Source organism: Gobio gobio (assembly GCF_949357685.1).
Source record: "Gobio gobio genome assembly, chromosome: 25".
NCBI lineage: Eukaryota > Metazoa > Chordata > Actinopteri > Cypriniformes > Gobionidae > Gobio > Gobio gobio.
In genome coordinates, this window is record NC_137121.1 from 41643300 (window position 1) to 41662647 (window position 19348).

General features: G+C 38.8%; 1 protein-coding gene across 1 annotated transcript in view; it reads left to right on the top strand.

Moving 5' to 3' along the window:
• The window catches only part of pamr1b (peptidase domain containing associated with muscle regeneration 1b), a 41328-nt gene that overhangs the window by 11385 nt on the left and 10595 nt on the right, over positions 1 to 19348 (top strand). Inside the window, exons 4-6 of the mRNA XM_079809366.1 lie at positions 198 to 312; positions 11239 to 11456; positions 18140 to 18247. Coding sequence (XP_079665492.1) covers positions 198 to 312; positions 11239 to 11456; positions 18140 to 18247 — 441 coding nt within the window. The remainder of the gene's footprint in view (positions 1 to 197; positions 313 to 11238; positions 11457 to 18139; positions 18248 to 19348) is intronic.

Below are 19348 nucleotides of genomic sequence, written 5' to 3' on the forward strand. Positions count from 1 at the left end.
TTCTTGTTATCAGACTCAACTGATATGGCCAAACCGTTACATTTCCAACACACACACTAAGTGGTAGACTAATCACAACAGACTGGGGGCGGCTGACCAATCAAGCAGAGGTTACCTGGATAGTGCTCAAATTGGGGTATTTTGCTTTTAATGTGTACATTTGACATCAATTTTACTGACTGTGTCTCCTTTTTTAGCATGTGGAGGGATTATTCATAAGAGGCAGGGTCACCTGGTGCTGGAGAGTTACCCAAACAATGCCCGCTGCGAGTGGACGCTAAAAGTGGACCGGCCTTATACCATTGATCTGAGGTGAGATGAGAACTGACACTACACACACACGTTGGGTTTCCATGTCTTCACATTTCCAACGTTCTGCATTTTTACAATAACACAAATCTGTATTCTTACAAATGAGAACGCCCCCAAAAAGAGGCTTTTAGCTCATTCCCAGGTACAAATTTGTCATCTAAATATGGTTTTAGGTAAGTAGGTAGACACACACAACATCAAAACCATGAGGAAACAATTTACTTGTCTTACACACATCTTTCTAGTGACTTGTTTATAGAGAAATTAAACACACAATACAAGGTAACAGCGGCTTGTTTTGCACTGAATTCATTTTTTGGAATGAATCATTTGTAATGAGGTTCCTTTTTCTTTTTCTTAAAAGGTTAGAAACATTATGTCATAAATGAATTCTCTTTGACAGACTTATGGAACACAGCAGCCTCTGACATGCTCAGACAAGACTTCACTGCCAGGAAACCATGTTTTCAGAGCGAAATGACAGTTTACGATCCTAATGATTATCCCGTCTATCATTGTGCCTGCGCTGCGTGCGTAAAGCTCTTAATGAACCACACCAGCATCTGTGTATAACGCAAATTAACACAGAATAGGCTATACAAAAACGTATCCCTGTGAGAAATGTGATCATGACACAATATAACGTCTCAGTTACGTTTGTGACTGACGCTGTGTCAGAAGCATGGCCGTAGCCTATGATGTCCCTTTTCCGAGGTATATATAATAAGTGTTGTGAAATAATTGCCTAATATAGTATTTCACAAGTTCGTGTGCCCATATATTATTTCCCATGCAGTGTTAGCATATACATTTGATTATGATTATTAATGTGATTACCACCAGCGGTACACTTTAGGGTTAAAGGGTTAATAGAAAAATATAGCGATGGCAGGCCCAAGCTGCAGTTAACAAAAAGTGGTAAACAGATTTGGCTTGCTGTCTGCTATAGATGGGCTCGGATAGGATATTATACCCGAGCTCCAATTGCCCCCCTATAACAGGCAAAATTGTACAAAAGGAGGAGAAGGGATGCCAAAAGAACTGACAACAGGAATAGATAAGATGTTGGTTTTATACCTTGATATTAAATAGAAGATTAGATTGGCCTACTCCTCCCAAAATTACATTTAATAACTTCACTAACACTACAAGGATATTGCACAGCTCCAAGATCTGCTCATCTGAGCTGTCATTGGTCTGTCACCACTCGTCAATGTCAAAATATTTGAGATGACCAATCAAATCAAAGTCTAAATTCACCATTTTGAATTTTGAAATGATTAAAGGGGTGATGAACTGAGAAATCAACTTTCCTTTGAGCCTTTGATATATAAACGTTCATTGTTATATAAGAAAATCCTGTAAGTTTCAGAGCTGAAAACGTCCTTGTTAGTCAAAGAAAAGCTTTTATAGACACCAGGCCCAGAAAACGAGAGCTCTCACAATATGTCGACCAATGATGTAGTAGGACGCAGAAGCACCGCCTCAAGCCCCGCCCACCGACTCGTGGAGCTAAACATGCCGGTTCCAGCTCATGTGCGTTAGACATTGCGCGTTTGTTTGCTTCATTTCAACGCAGAATCGATTGTAAACAAGATACAGGTCGAGATTAAAACACAATGCTGTGCCTTCTATATTAGATCCGACAGGAACGGTGCAACACACTGATGTGAGTAAAACATGTGTTAGTATTGCATTGTTACAGATCATTTTATATCTACTGATTACATACCTTAGCATGCGGTCACAGGCTGGAGAGACTGAGCAAGATAAGAAGAAAGAGAAAAAGAAAGAGTGATTGACAAATATTCTACTGTCCATTGACATGGTTTTGAAACCATCGTTTAGACATTTTTTGGCCTTCAGACGTCTTAAAATGCACATATGTAGATCAGAGAAATTATCTAGCGGAGCATGGCTCCGAACCTCAGGGATTTTAAAACCCTGCCTACGGCCCTGGTCAGAAGCTGATGCTATGGAAACATCCCCACGTGTGAAGATTGTCTGAAGGCTGTGTAAAGTCATGACAGTTTATTTGTTGATGGCGCTGGCACTGCACACCAAGGCATTGGGTCGCAGATGCCTCAAAAGGATGTGCTTGAAAAGTCTCCACTCAGAGGAGAATGGCAAGCTACACAACTTCTCATTCCTTACTCAGTAAACCGAGGTTACATACAGAATATCTTCTGAAGACACTCGAGCCAAAACCTTTAAGCCAAGAACCGCTAAGACCTTAGAATCGATTATCTCTTACCTAATGTGACATTCCTTGTTTGGTTGCCACAAAATCTTTGCTAGACCACCAAAACAAGCGAACAATTGGCAAAATTTGTTAAATATCTGACCCTTCTGTGGCACAAAGTTTGGAGGAGAAGAAACTGCAGTGCGATTTTTCAACAACCTTGACTACTCAGGGAGCAGAATCCATACAGGAGGAGCTCATGGATAAAGCCTGTAAATCTCCAATTTTCTAAACATGAGATCTATTTCTGTGCCTCTACTGGAGGCTGACCATCTGGAACGGAGCCCTGAAAGGACACAACAGCACGGGATATCTGACCCATGGTCTGGTCTAACACAAGGGGCCCTATGTGAGTAACGGGAGGACCACCTGTCATAATTACAGTGCCGTAAACACCCAAGTTGCAGCCTGACTCTCATAAAGGAGGGTAAAGTTACACAGAACATAAGCGAGGTAAAGTTTTTAGGATAGGATCAGGTAGTCATTTCAGGAAGAATCTGCTCCATCCTGTACATTCCATGTGATCTACTCAAGTTAAGACTTTTAAGCAACTTAATGCAACATAGTGTTGATCCAGATCCAGTCCACATCTGGTACGCCGCGTGGAATCCACATGTACCAGATGTGGCCTGGATCTGGGCCGACACTATGTTTCTACATTTCCAACGAACTTTGGATACAGTTAACATCAGATATCCAACAGTTACAGTGGTGAAGTCAGAGGCTGCCAGACAAGATTGGAAGAGAGCAAGAGAAACCTGTAGGCTCGCTTATCAGAGCTTCATGTTCCAACATCGGATCTCCAAAATCCTAACCCATGGGGTGCCTCGACAGCTGCGGTGCTAGAGTGACCTGGGAGAACCGAAGCCAAGGACAAAGTACCATCCTGAAATTCTCATAGTGCAGACAGTATGATACACTATTAAGAGTGGCCTGACCCAAACACTTAACACACTTATCATGCATGTCTTCACTCATAATAAAGTGAAGTGAGTGAGTGAAGTGAAGTGACGTGTGGCCAAATATGGTAACCCATTCTTGGAATTTGTTGGGGAGCAGTTGGGGGTTCGGTGCCTTGCTCAAGGGTCTCACCTCAGTTGTGGTATTGATGGTGGAGGAGGGCGCTGGTTATCCACCGACAATTCCTGCCGGACCTGAGACTCGAACCTGCAACCTTCGGGTTACAAGTTCAACTCTCTAACCATTGGGACACGACTGCCCCAATGTCACTGCAAGGACAAGGAGATGCAAACCTACAGAATCGTTGACCCTGAAGAGTAATAGTCCACTTGATGTGGGTCGCTGAACATGATGATCTTACCCAGAAAATAAGAAAAGAGCAAATATACACGTGCAGATAGATCGCCTTCCTGAGACGATAAATCGTCTTCCAGAAGGAAAATCTGAGTGGAGAGGGCTGTCATGGGTTGCTTTTGTAGAGAATCCAATGGAAGATTGAATGAATAATATAGACACAAAGAGAAAACACAGGCAATACACAAATCACCTATTTTCAGAAGGAGCAGAGAGCTTAAATACACAAGGCTAGGTGATTAACGAGACGAGGAACAGGTGTGTAACTATCTAGGGAAAAAAATCAACCATTGATCAAACTATTGCCCCACACCTGCAGTACTTAACAGAACACCAGACCCGTTATCAGACAGCAGCACTAATTTAGGCCGTTTCTCAATATCAAGTACTAAGAATCTACTAGTGTTAAATCTACTACATCAGGTATACACATAACAATTTATTATCTCATGTAACAAGCAATCAAACCAACATTAGGCACTCTGAGTTAATGCATTTAAGAAAAATAGACACACAGGCCAACATGGTAATAATTAACAGGAAAAAAAGATGAGAATGTGCATTAGTTGTGTAAACAATACAATTACATCATGTGAGCAGGCTCTTTGGAACAAATGTGCATAAATCATACCACAGGCTATACAGACGCTTAGAGGTCTCCATAAATTAAAAGAACATATAGCCAAACATGAACTCATTTAAATGAGTTTGAACTAGGGCTGGGCGATGTATCGCATGACATTGTTAAGCGCATCTCGTCAGTAAAGCCGGTTCCTTGATTAGTAGTAAATCGCCATCACCTGCTTTCGGATGGAGCGGCATTTACTACACAGAGCCGTAGTTCACTGACAAGCTGAGCCATATCGCATTAATTATCGCAGGCGATATGTCCATGATATTTAATGCGATATGGCTCAGCTTGTCAGTGAACTACGGCTCTGTGTAGTAAATGCTGCTCTATCTGAAAGCAGGTGATGGCGATTTACTACTAATCAAGGAACCGGCTTTACTGACGAGATGCGCCTAACAATGTCATGCAATACATCGCCCAGCCCTAGTTTGAACTGTTTGAAAGCAGCTGCCTATCAGTGGGTACTGAGTCGAAATATTCTTGGCTATTTGACCCACAGTCCGCACGTGCCTATTGATTCCTGACCCACACACATGACAGTGTTAATATTGTTCCACCCGTTAAATCAAATATTAGCAGTGATGGGAATAACGGCGTTATAGATAAACGGCATTACTAACGGAATTATTTTTTCAGTAACAATGTATCAAACGAATGACTGTTTCTCCTGTTACAACGCCGTTAGCGTTACTGAGAATCCAATGGTAAATTTACAACAAAATATCTGAGTTACTTTTTCACATTAATTTGACTGACAGCTCTCCTGTCCCCATGTTGAGAAAAATAAGTGCAGATGCGTTGTGTGTGAACATGACGGTTATTGTAGTTTCAGACTAAATGTGAGCATTTATTTATCTCACTTGCATAATAAAGATTCTGTACTCCTCAAAATGATTGAAATCAGTCAAATGCAAAATCAGAGTACTATGCAAACCTCCAACAATTAAATGTTAAATAAAACAAAAAAAAATATGCATAATCTACCTTTATATTCAATTTACCAATGTCTTGCTGCTGACCTTTGAAGATGAAAATTACTAGATTTTTTGTTTTTATTGGTCAAAACTTTTTTCTCCTGCATCCTATTCTACCAATATCCAGAATGGCAGCAGAGCAGAGCTGCGCCCTCTACTGTTCATGCGGGAATTCACATTTTTACCTCAGCCTGGGGCTTATTATGTAAATTTTGGTATGAAGAGGTCTTTACCATTGCACAAAAATATAACTTTTTTGCTATAAACAAAAACAAAAACAAGCCCAGCCCCGGTGAGAAAAAGTAACGCAAAAGTAACGTAATGCATTACTTTTCTTAAAAAGTAACTAAGTAACTCAATTAGTTACTTTTTAAGGGAGTAACGCAATATTGTAATCCATTACTTTTCAAAATAACTTTCCCCAATACTGCCTATGATGCACACACACACACGCATATGCACAGTCACACACACCAAGTCCAACGACTTCAAAGGTAGCTTTCGTAAACTGGGAGTATAAACGCTACTTTTCCCTCGTTGAGGTGAAAGGTAAGAATGTTTATGTAACGTGCAACTTATGCCCAGGAAGAAAGAGTCTCTCCACGTCTGTGGCAAGTAATTCTAATCTAATGAAGCGCCTCACATCATCATATGCCACCACAAAATTAGTGGCTAAAAACCCAGGTGATAACATGAGCTCCACTACCAAAGGAGTAGTATAGTGCTGATAATATTTACACTATAGTAGGTCTACTGATAATATTTACAATAATGTATTGAATTTGATAGGTGTCTCTCACAATGTCCCACAGCAACATTACAATAGTGTACATTAATGTACAATGTTTTATAATAATAATTTATTCTATTTAGTGTCCAATTCGTTCATTTAACATATTTAATATTGGGGGCATCCAAGTTTTGAAAAAAAAAAAAAACTCAGTAGTTACTTTCCCTGGTAATTAGTTACTTTTATAATGATATAACTCAGTTACTATTTGTAAGAAGTAACTAGTAACTATACCTAATTATTATTTTTAAAGTAACGTGCCCAACACTGAATATTAGTGGCTTGAGAACCATCCTGTGCCTGGATTGTCCCAACAGTCCTCGACTGGTGTTGTTTACATCTCCTCAGTGTTTATCTCCAGCACAGTTCTTGTGGAGTCGTAGTGAGTGCAACAGTCACATAAATCTGACACATTCAAGAAATCTGGCAGGAGTTAATTACGCGCCTGCTGCAAGGAAAAAAGTAATGTCAGTGCTCCAGTGTTTGAGAGCCAGGAAAACATTACCTCTCCATTCTGGAGAAAAACAACACAGCTTTTGTCTCAAACCTGAATTTGGATTATTGAAAGACTATTTTTTTAATATATATATATATATGCTCTGTTAATATTCTACCAAAGAAATCATTCAATTAAAAGTCTGTTTAAGAAAATATATATATGTTATGGGAAATAACATATTTATGGGAGATAATAAAAAGGTCAGGAAACTAGTGACAATCCTATTTGAGAGGGGGATTCACCAAGAATGAATTGAGACACTAATAGCACAGTTTATATGCATGTGCCCTCTGTTATTCCCTTACATATACCCGCTTTAAAATGTCCGCCATACACAGGTTTCCTAAAGCCACTGGGGTAGAGGTGGCGCTGCAGCTTGGGCCTGCCATCGCGGCTTGCAGCTATATTTTTCTATTAACTCTTTAACCCTAAAGTGTAAATTAATAATCAAATTAATATACTAACACTGCATGGAATAAAATTATAATTTTAACGCTTAAAAGCTCAACTAACCATGATTTAACGAGTGCGGAGTCATCCCTCCAAACCAGAGCGTCCACCCGCGGGAACCAGCTAGCTACAAAAAATGTATAATCATAATTTTCAAAACCACTGCCTTGATTTTGAACACAAAATAGGTGTCACTTGAAAGCTTAGAGTCTGAACGTTACAATGAATGTGTGCGGAGTTATTTGCTGATGAATAAGCAAAATCTTTTTTTTTTTTCTTATTTTATGAAATACATGTACTGCAATGTGTCAAAAACATCACAAGGCTCAGATAGTTATATGTCATTTGAAAGGTCTCATGGAGTAGAATACAAAAAGCATAATTGTTTTTGGGCTTTGTCTAAACGTGAACAACTTTTTGTATGTGAAGCCCTGCAAGACCCATATGTAAATAATATACGGTTGCAGCATTTATGTCACGTTTTCACTCGTAACTTCCTCAAACATGCTCAGATTGTGGAAAAAAATCACATCAATATTTACAGCAGACTCCATATTCACTCCAAAACATAATCCATTGCATTGATCACAAGATATTCCTCACAGAGTTATGACGCATAAACAACGACCCTAAAATGCCTCTAGGCTTAAAGGGTTAAATTACATTGTATTTGTCCCAAATCATCATTAATGTACATACTGACTTCACTCTGTGCTGGTTTTACATTCATCGTTTTTTAATAACAGGAAAAACAGGGCATTCATACAAAATAAAAACCTTTACAGGTTATAGAGGTTAAGTATATATCCAAATGCAAAACCGAATAAACTGAAAACGGAAAAGTGTTTTGGAGGCCTGAAAACGTAAGCTTTTGAAAATGATGGCCTTACCGTCTCCATGTAAACAACAAAAACGTATGTGTATTACGTGTTCACGGGGTGTTTCTTGACAAAGTGACATCGCTAACTACTGGCCTGACATGCATAATACAGCCTTTTTAGTCATTTTCTAATGACTAAATGTTGTTGTCTGTTTTATGTTGTGTTTGAGTTTTGCTTCAGTTAGACTTTGAGTTAGTTTTGCACTGTTCTCAGATCAGTTTCCTGTGTGTTCTTCGTTAATGCTCCTCTGTTGCCATGGTTTCTGATTTGCCCTCATGTGTCTCACCTGTGTCTTGTTAATGTCCTCGTTTAGGCCCTTGTGGTTCTCTCTGTATATATAGCACTCACTTCCTGTTGTTCTTTGTCAGATCATATCTTTAAAAAGTGGTTGTTCTGTTCCCCATGTTTTTGTTTCCAGATAACCTGTAGAAGTGTAATTTATTTTATTCAAAATAACTGCATGCAATGAGATCCTGCCTTTATTTTCCATTTTTATTGCAACCCATTGCTGACAATAAGATTCAGTTAACCTCCCCAAATCCAGCTTGGGACATTTTATAAAATGTAATAAAATCAAGATTCTCTTTAACCTTTATTTAATTGACAAAAGTACAAAAAAATTTTTTCAAAGTTTTCACTCACAAACTTAAGTGTATTTTGTAAATAAAAATGAATTTTGATTTTGATGGCTGCTAAAAATCCCCAAAAAAACATTGAGACCGAGGCAAAATAAAAGTGAAAAGCTTATAGAATATCCAAGTTAAACTCTTTTGAAACTGTCCACAATTAGCAGGTGAATTGGTAATAGGTGAGGTTATAGTGATTAGAGAGAATCTCAGTCTTTGCAAGCAAAGATGGGGCATGGATCATTACTTTGTGCCACATATCATGAGAGAATTGTCAAACAATTCAAAAATCACATTTCTCAATGTAAGATTGCCAAGAAGATTTAGGTCTTTCACATTCTACCATACATAATAATATTGTACAAAGATTCAGGCAATCCAGAGAAATCTCAGTACATATTATGAAAGTAAAGCTCAATGCGTTACCAGTGAATGACGGATATATTTGGTCTGTCACTGGAACAGCCTCATCTGAGACGGTCAGTAAATCGCATTATATTTTCATCAACTTACAGGATATAAAGTTTATTGTAGCTATTTGGCTGCCCGAATCCAGAATGTCAGTGTTTTTCTCCCAATATCCGCATAAAAATCTCAGGCCGAATGACCTACTGTTTTTTGACAAACACCAAGGTCGTGTGGTGATTTAATTGCCGTCTGAATCCACATCTTTGAGTTTTCAAGATTATATCACTTCAAATTGCACTGTTTATATCCTTTTTGACCCCTGCAGAGCACCGTAGGGTTGGACTGCGCTGTAATTTGGATGCATTTTAAAGAGCTAAACTTTTATTACTGAAATGCTGGCAAGTATTTACAAGAGCAATATATTTCATCACCGCTCAAAAAATCAAAAGAAGAAAAGCACGCAAACACTTGAAATGGGCCGTTTTTACGGCAGCAATTATATCTGCTAATAACCGCAGCATTATGATGACCTCATGTAAATAAGAGGCTGTTTTCACTTATTTCTGCTCATTTCCATGTGGAATAAAATGACATCCTTTATTTTGAGATAAAATACAAGACAGAACTTGCTCCTCCACCGTGAATAAATCACCATCCGAATGCACCAGTTTTATCACTGAGGTGGCATGCAAATGTATTTTTACGGACTTCCACGTGAGAAACAATTAACGTCCGAATAGGGCTTAAGACTTTTCTCCACTCTTCAAATACAAAAAACATTAGCCTTTTATGGACAAAGTGTTTCTTGAGTAAAGAAAATGCTGTACATACTCGAACATCAGTTCTTTGCTTGTTTGCATTGCAAGGGTAAATAGAGACGTGCACGGCACATTCTAAATGGAGGTGGGCGGAGCTATGAGGTTTGACTGACAGTTTGAGGAGTTACGAGGTTTAGTCACAACCTCATTTAAATGCTTTTTAAGCTGTAAAGGCTGACCAATAGCATTAATTTTATAAAACTATGACGAAATATAGAGATACAAGGTTTTGGCCCGACACCAATGATATATTCTTATTTGTAGCATTTGCATATTTATTTAAATTTGATAATTTTCCACGGGACCCCTGACAACCTGTGTCTGCACAGTGGTTGGGAAACACTGATGTAAAGCTTTAAAACTTAATTGATAGAATTATCTGACAAGAAAGATTGAGACAGAACAACTTTGTTTGGGATCTTTGAAATAAAAGGCATATTTAAAACATTGGAAAAATATGTAGGATCAAGATTCAGTTTAAGACACAGTGGACCTCATTTATCAATCTAACGTAGACACAAGCACAGAAATGATCTTACGACAGGGTTCACGTGTGATTGATCAAACATTTGTATGCCGACAGTCCCATTGTACGAATAATCGTATGTTGATAAATGTGGCGGTGGAAAACAATCGTCATTTGAATATTACTCCCATAAAAATTCATGGTTAAGAGCCCCGCCCCTAGAGTTTACGACATGGAGAAATGTAACCCAGCCAGGAAGAGGAAGATCTCATGAAAGAGAAATTGATCTTACTCCAAAAGCACATGTGAACCTCGTAATTGCAAACAAAGACATTCATTTATATGTAGGCCTATATTAAATGCCGGTAAATAAAATGAAACATTTACAAACACTGTAGCGCTATTTAATTTCCCCTCGGTCCTCAACAAATCCTTTAAATTTAACGGTTTTCAGAACCGTATATAAATGAAAGATAAGTAGCTATAAAAATATATATTAAAATACAAATTAGATAATAAGTTAAACAAGTGGCATTCTTTACAAACAACACGTCAAGCCAAAATGAATTTATTTAAAGTGAAAATATGCTTCCATATTTGCCATGAAACGTTAGGTTGCTAAACTATTATTCATTATGTAAAGGCTTGTAGAACAGCATCCTTCACGTGCGCAGAAAATGTGTTTGGTTGGGCGCTGGGCTGATTTTACAGCCGACAATTTCATTTGAGCAGTGGGACTTAAGTTTGGTTGACTGCACTTTAGTTTGATGATGAGTGGCTGAAATGTCAAGTTTGCAACGCTAGAATTGTCATTCTCTGTGTCTCAGGTTCATGATGCTCAGCCTGGAGTTTGAGCACAGCTGTCAGTATGACTATGTTGAAGTGAGGGATGGAGACAGCTTGAACTCGCGTGTGATTGGTCGTTATTGTGGAAATGAACGACCTCCTCCAATCAAAAGTACTGGCAGTTCCCTGCACATTCTGTTCATCTCAGATGGTTACAAGAACTTTGATGGGTTTTTTGCCACCTTCCAGGAGAGCTCAGGTAAGAAATATAGTTCATTACATTCACTTTCATTCATTTAGCAGATTCTATTAGCTGAAGTGATTTACAATTGAGGAATATAAGGGATTCATCTGAAAGAGGAAATGAACATGAGCATGAGATGGTCATATATATAGTTTTTTTTTTTTCAGTACAAAGCATGTGTCTTTGCATTACACCTAACAATGTGCCGCTCTGCAAATATAAGCTGTATGAGTTGTGTGTAAGCTGTATGAGTTGTGTACAAGCTGTATGAGTTGTGTATAAGCTGTATGAGTTGTGTTTAATCTGTATGAGTTGTGTTTAATCTGTATGAGTTGCTTATTTGTGCAGTGGTGGTTGCAGCTGTGCACTGAATGCATTTCAGGAAGGCTCACACCTCTCAGTCACAGTCCAGCCTGTCACCATGTCAACAAGACAACAAATATAACATAATAAATGAACAGACAGAACCCTAACCCCAATGGAGCAATACATTAGGGAAGCTAATCGACAGTTACAGGATGAGGAATTTAAACCAATAGTCACAGATTCTACAGAAATTATTAGAGAGGAACTGGATAGATTTCAACTGGGAGGCAAGCACAGTATGAGAGAGGGCGGGATAAGCCAAGAGCTAGAAGATGTCACATACTAGCAAAAATACACAAAGATCATGGGCTGCATCCGAAATCGAATACTTCTCTACTATATAGTATGCGAAAAAACAGTACGCCAACAGAGTAGTATGTCCGAATTCACAGTATTTGAAAAACAGTGGGCGAAAAGTCCCCGGATGACCTACTATTTCCGGCGAGATTCTGAAGTGTGCATATGATGGACACTTTACTATCCCATGAGGCCACGGGAGACGATTTATGAATGGAGGTGAAGGGCGTGAACATGGTGAAGTGACAACATGGCGGATGTAATACATCCGGATTACATTCATACTATAAAGAAAGTACTTTTTTAACAGTCGTGAAGTTCCCTCAAATTCAAATGTAGTGTCTACTCACATAGTACGCGATTCGGACAAAGCTATGGTCTTTCCCACATGTTCCCTCGTGTAGGCTCATTGTCTCAGACTGAGGAAGTGAGCTATGGAGTGGCTGAATGGACTGATTTTTATTTGAACCCACTTTCCACAAGACACTAGAGTTATTTAAAAGACAAGTACCACTTTTTACAGAAGGTCCAGGATATGGAGGTAGCTAGGGAGGCAAAATGTTTTTAAATGGACATGGAAAGCCTCTACACCACCAATATAGAAACTGAGAGAGGCTTGGTGCAGTGAAGAAATGTTTAGAAAGAAATCTGTACAAAGATAGACCGGAAATAACAATTTTGAGAATATTAGAGCATTAGAGTCTCATTAAAAATGACTGAGTTCAACAGATGATACTATCTACAAACTAAAGATACCGCCATGAGTAAGAAATTCACACCAGCTTATGCAAATATACACCGATCAGGCATAACATTATGACCAGTGAAGTGAATAACACTGATGATCTCTTCGTCACCTGTCAGTGGATGGGATATATTAGGCAACAAATGAACATTTTGTCCTCAAAGTTGATGTGTTAGAAGTGGGCAAGCATAAGGATTTGAGAGAGTTTTACGAGGGCCAAATTGTGATGGCCGGCCACAGGGTCATGGGCGGCCAAGGCTCATTGATGCACGTGGAGAGCGAAGGCTGGCCCGTTTGGTCCGATCAAACAGACGAGCTACTGGAGCTCAAACTGCTCAAGAAGTTAATGCTGGTTCTAATAGAAAGGGCTCAGAACACACAAAGCATCTCAGTTTGTTCTGTATGGGGCGGCACAGTCGCTGACCAGTCAGGGAGCCCATGCTGACCCCTGACCCCGCCCAAAGCACCAACAGTGGCCCGTGAGCATCAGAACTGGACCACGGAGCAATGGAAGAAGGCGGCCTGGTCTGATGATCACGTGTTCTTCTACATCATGTGGATGGCCGGGTGTGTGTGTGTGGCTTACCTGGGGAACACATGGCACCAGGTGCACTATGGGAAGAAGGCGTGGCGGTGGAGGCAGTGATGCTTTGGGCAATGTTCTGCTGGGAAACCTTGGGTCCTCCATCATGTGGATGTGACTTTGACACGCTCCACCTACCTAAGCATTGTTGAGCCCATGTCCAGCCTTTCATGGAAACGGTATTCCCTGTGGCTGTGGCTCTTTCAGCAGATAATGCGCCGCCACAAAGCACAAATGCTTCAGGAATGCTTTGAGGAGCACAACAACGAGTTTGAGGCGTCGACTTGGCCTCCAAATTCCCCTGGGGCCCGTTCTTCGTACGTCGCTAACTCAGTTAGCTGGATTTGATTGTTGACGATTTGACAAGATCTCGGATTGTTTGGTTCTTCGAAGCTCATCCTGGAACTTGCTGTCATAGCAACAGGTCCGTAAGCTTAAACCTGCTCATGAGCTTATTTCATGTAAACAGGATTAGATTGCATCTTGAGGTGATACTTAAAATCTGTCCCAGCCACTGCTACTTTATTACAAGAGTTCATTACTGAACCAGGGGCAATAATAATAATTTTAAATAATAATAATAATAATATAAAAATGTTATATTGTGTGAGAATGTGTATATAATATTATAATGTTGTATATAATAATATAGACACAGCCACTTGATTGAGCGATTTTATTTGTGATGGAATAATTACTTTATAATTTTATTGGAGATTTACACACATGTTGTACAGTTAATCTGAGCCGTGCATTAATTTAAGCGATGACAGATATTATGGGATGGCTTGATGCAGCGCAAGAGATGCAGATAATTTGATCTTGACCCTTAAGAAACTTTAATACTGTCACGTTACAAATCTGCTCCAAATTGAATTAAAAATTAAATTACAACATTGAAATAAAAATGTAAAGGGTGTACAAATACTGTATAAAATCGTGAATATAAATAATTGGTAATCATGTTAAAAAAACAAAAAACATTTATCATTTATCTATAATAACTTTTATGTTGGTTTGGTGGTTTGGCTGTTTCCTTATAAAGGTCCAGAAATTCGTGGGGTTTTTATTGTATAATTTGTCAAGTTTTTTGCCAGGTGGCTTTTTTAATTATATGATGTCATTACGTTGCTGTCTTGACGCCAGCCAATCGCTGCATTGCTGATCGTGGTTTCGAGTATCGATGTATCTGCCCTCTTCAGGGAACACAAGAACGCGCAGTGATCTTAGATCATTTAATCCAGATATTTTAATCCAATCCGCAAATTCGTTTGAAGAACCAAATTAGCCAGAGATCAGTTATCACGATTAAAAGATCTGGGATCTGTCAAATCATCTCAGATGTAATAAGCAACGTACGAAGAACGGGCCCCAGATCTCAATCCAGTGGAGCATCTGTGGGATGAGCTGAACAAACAAGTCCGATCCACGGAGGCCCCGCCTCACAACTTGCAGGACTTAAAGGATCTGCTGCTAACATCTTTGTGACAGATACCACAGCACACCTTCAGGGGTCTAGTGGAGTCCATGCCTCAACGGGTCATGGGGACCAACACAATATTAGGTCATAATGTTATGCCTGATCGGTGTATGTATAGGGTGGAGTTGGGCCTCTGCGCTGCCATACTGGTATTCTGTAGTATTCCCTCACATTGTAATAAATTAATAGGAATCATCTGATTTTAATAAGAAAACATTACCTAATCTGTCAGCATTTTATTTCTCGGTATTGTCACGGTTGGAAAATTGTGTGGGAATCAAAGGTACTACACTAAGGTGGTTTAAATGCTATTTAACTGACAGGAGCTTCTCTGTCCACCTGAAAAGGCTCCATTTACCTGCGGTGTCCCTCAAGGTTCTGTCTTAGGCCCCATTTTATTTTCTTTGTATATGCTGCCCCTGGCCTCCATCTTTGAGAGGTATAATGTCTCTTTCCATTGTTATGCAGATGACATTCAAATTTATTTGCCCCTGCATGTAAAAAAAGAGAGACCACTGCAGCCCCTGTTTGATTGTATGAAGGACATTAAAACATGGATGAATTTAAACTTCCTTAGTTTAAATGGAGACAAGACAGAGATCATAGTGTTTGGACACCCTGAACTTCTTGATGTAAATTATCTTGGCCCTTTGACTCCGAACAGTCGCTCAACTGTGAGGAGTCTTGGTGTTGTGTTGGATGGTGCATTTAAGCTTGATAAACAGATATCCACCACTGTTAGATCGTGTCTTTTCCAGTTGAGAACTATAGCCAAGGTAAAGGCATATCTCCATCCTAAAGACTTAGAAAGGATAATAAATGCCCTTATAACTTCTCGTCTTGATTATTGTAACTCTTTATATGTAGGCCTAGATAAGTCATCGATTCAGCGTCTGCAGTTAGTCCAGAATGCTGCTGCACGCCTCTTGACAGGAAAGAGGAAGAGGGACCATATCACACCTGTGTTGTGTCACCTCCACTGGCTCCCTGTTCATTACAGGATTGATTTAAACATTTTACTTTTAACTTTTAAATGCCTAAATGGCTTGGCCCCAATATATTTAACAGAGCTTCTTCATGTTCATACTCCGGCTAGAGCGCTAAGATCCGCCAATCTCCTCCACCTAGATGTACCTAGAAGTAGCCTGAAAACCAGAGGTGATCGAGCCTTCAGTGTAGCTGCCCCTAACCTGTGGAACAACTTGCCAGTCCATATCAGAACCTGCCCAACTCTCGAATGTTTCAAATATTTGCTAAAAACCCTTTTTTTTTCATTGGCTTTTCCTTTGAGTTAGGTTGTTTTTTTTTTTTCTTTTAATTATCACGATACATTGTATACTATATATTATAAATGTTTTATTATTGTACTTTTATTGTATGAGTAGGGACTTATGTGTTGCATTAACCTGTGAAGCACCTTGGTCAACCGTGGTTGTTTTAAGTGTGCTATATATAAATTACATTTGATTGATTGATTGATTGATTGATTGATTGATTGATTGATTGATTGATTGATTGATTGATTGATTGATTGATTGATTGATTGATTGATTTCTGAAGCCTCCCTGTACAGTGCAAACATTTAAATGGTTATTTGTTTAAAATCTGTATTTTCCTCTGTTCATTAAATGTTTTGTTCATCATTACAGTAGCAAATATCAGATCAGCTGACGGACGAGACAACTTATATTGCAAATTATATACAAATAAGGGCTAGGGTTCATATGCAAACCATCAAATCTGAGCTGACCTGTGGCTTTTTAACAGTTTCCAAGATCTCCAAGAGTCTGAAACGAATGTTCAGACCAGAGAAACTTGAAATATTATCGTAAATGGACTTTTCATTAACTCTGGTAGGTTGTGCAGCTTTTGCTTTAACTAATGCTTTAACCACTAGATGGAAGCAAAATACAAAGATACACATCTTAAATATTTTTTAAGGTTTCTTTGAATTGCACCAGTAGACATTCAAAAGTCCCATTGGGAACCATTGGAGGAAATCCAGACCCTCATTGATCGAGATTGTCAGCACGATTCTGAGAAATATCAACAATTAAAAATCTAATTTGACCAGACAACAGTTATACAATTAAAATATTGTGACTTAACTGGCCGTTAAAGGTTTCTCAAAGTTTCTTTTTTAGGAACAAATTGCATTATTGGAAGCTTTTGGACAATTTGTTTTATGCAGTGGTTCTCAAAATGTGGCATAGAAGTTATCGAGCATTATTTCAGGATTCTCAACCTTTAAACAATGATGTTCCTTATAAGGAATAATATTAATACATTAAATAAACTATACACGGCACACAAAGCTGAAACAGAAACATTAATGTACTTTAAGCAATACACTGATAAATTGTTTTAGAATAAGAAATAGAAATTGTTAAAATAAGAAAATACACCTTGAAGTGTACCCTCAGTAAACTGTTAGTTTATTAGGTTTTATACTGTACATATACAGTTTTTATCAATGGCTCAGTATTTACAGTTTTTGTGCATTTAATAAATGTAGACGACACATGTAGAATTTGTGAATTGACCGTGTATTTGTGCATTCTTTTGGTGTGTGTGTGTGTGTGTGTGTGTGTGGATTTGATTTGTGGACTAATGTGTGAATGTGAGGATCTGTTGCGCATTAGGGATTTCCACATGCATTTATAGATAAGATGCGTGCATGTACTGGAGGTTATGAAACTGTTTTCCCTCAATAGCTGCCAGTTAATTGTAGACACAAGCTCTCCGGCTAGACATCATTATTTGGCAGTGTTTACATGAAAACCTGGATCAAGTGCACGCAACTTTATCCATGTAAACATTTCTGTTATGGGATCTATTAAAGCAGGTTTCCTGCTCATTCGCTCCTGGCATCCACTCATACTCAGCTGAAATAACTTGTTTGTCTGAGGTGGTGCAACAATAGAAACCCTAAACACAAAGAGGCAACCTATTTCTGATCCATCATCTTAAGTGTTTCTTTTCCTACTGGCAAACTATTTCCCCCTGGTATAACCCTTTTATAAGGTTAAAATTTGAAGAAAAAAAACATTGGATAAAATGAACGAAATTCAATATTTCTATATGCAATTTTGCATCTCAAGAAAACGTATTTTGATATATTGTGCCAATGTGTGTATATACTGTTTGTTGTGTATGTTTAGGTGTGTCTATATAATGCATTACTGATGGAACTGAATGACTGACATGTAACATATCTATTTGTGTAGAATGCACTTCCTCTCCATGTTTGCATGATGGCACCTGCATCGTACACTCCTCTCACTCCTTCCACTGCGCCTGCCTGGCTGGATATACCGGAAAGAGATGTGAACATGGTGAGAACAGTCTTTTCAAGGGGGAAATATAACATTTAAGAGCATGCCTATCCATCCAGGGTTTAGGTGCAGACTCAGGTTGCAGCTGATTTGTTGTTTTGTTTAAAATGCATTAACTCGCTATCAGTGATGCCAGTAACACGTTACTCTAATCTGACTACTTTTTTCCAGTAACGAGTAATCTAACGCGTTACTATTTCCAAACCAGTAATCAAATTAAAGTAACTTATCCAAGTCACTGTGAGTTACTATTTTTGTCATTTTCCTTACTAAAAATATATTTTTTGCTTTCTTGTTGAGTCTCAGCAGGGGTTTTCCTGCATGGAGAATTACGAGGCGGTCGCCTCCGTCTGTCGACAAAACTCAAGACAGGCAGTCACTTGCTCAGATTAGCCATGTCGTGATAATTAAATAATCATCAGAAATATATATTGTCACATTATCCTTCAGAAATCATTATTTGCATATTATTATTTGCTAGCAGCCTACAAAGTCATCTAAAGCCATTCCATAGCTGAATGTCTTTCCTCCGCTGCTCTGTCATTCTCCGTTCAGCAAAACTGCGCGTCCCGGTTCCAGTCAGCAGCAGCACGGTAAAGTTCACTCCATATGATATATTCCCGTTATAATACTTGATATGTTGATAAAATAATTTATCTTGCTGGAGTTTATCTAGCGGTTTCTGAAAGATGTTGTGCTCGAGCTACCCGGGTGACAACACAAGGACTATTAATTAGCATCACACGCACAATAACCGGAATTTAAAACTGTGAAGAAACAAATAATCAGTGAATGTATGGACCGATATAGGCTACATAGTAGACTAGGATTTGTGGGCTCAACGCTCATCTTCTCTTTATGCCGTGAACTTTTCAATGTGCACTCGCGCTGCACTGCACACTCTGATTCCATGTTGCTTTAAGCGCATCATTCTGCACCCGGGATGCGCATAAGTGCTTTGTTGCCGCTCTGTTTTGAAGCGTTTCATATATTTTCATAGTTTTGTGCACTTAAAGATTATTAAAAAATATATTGTTCTCACGTATCGATCATATATTTGTTGTCCCTTTACAGAGCTGCACATCAGGTTTACATTAAACT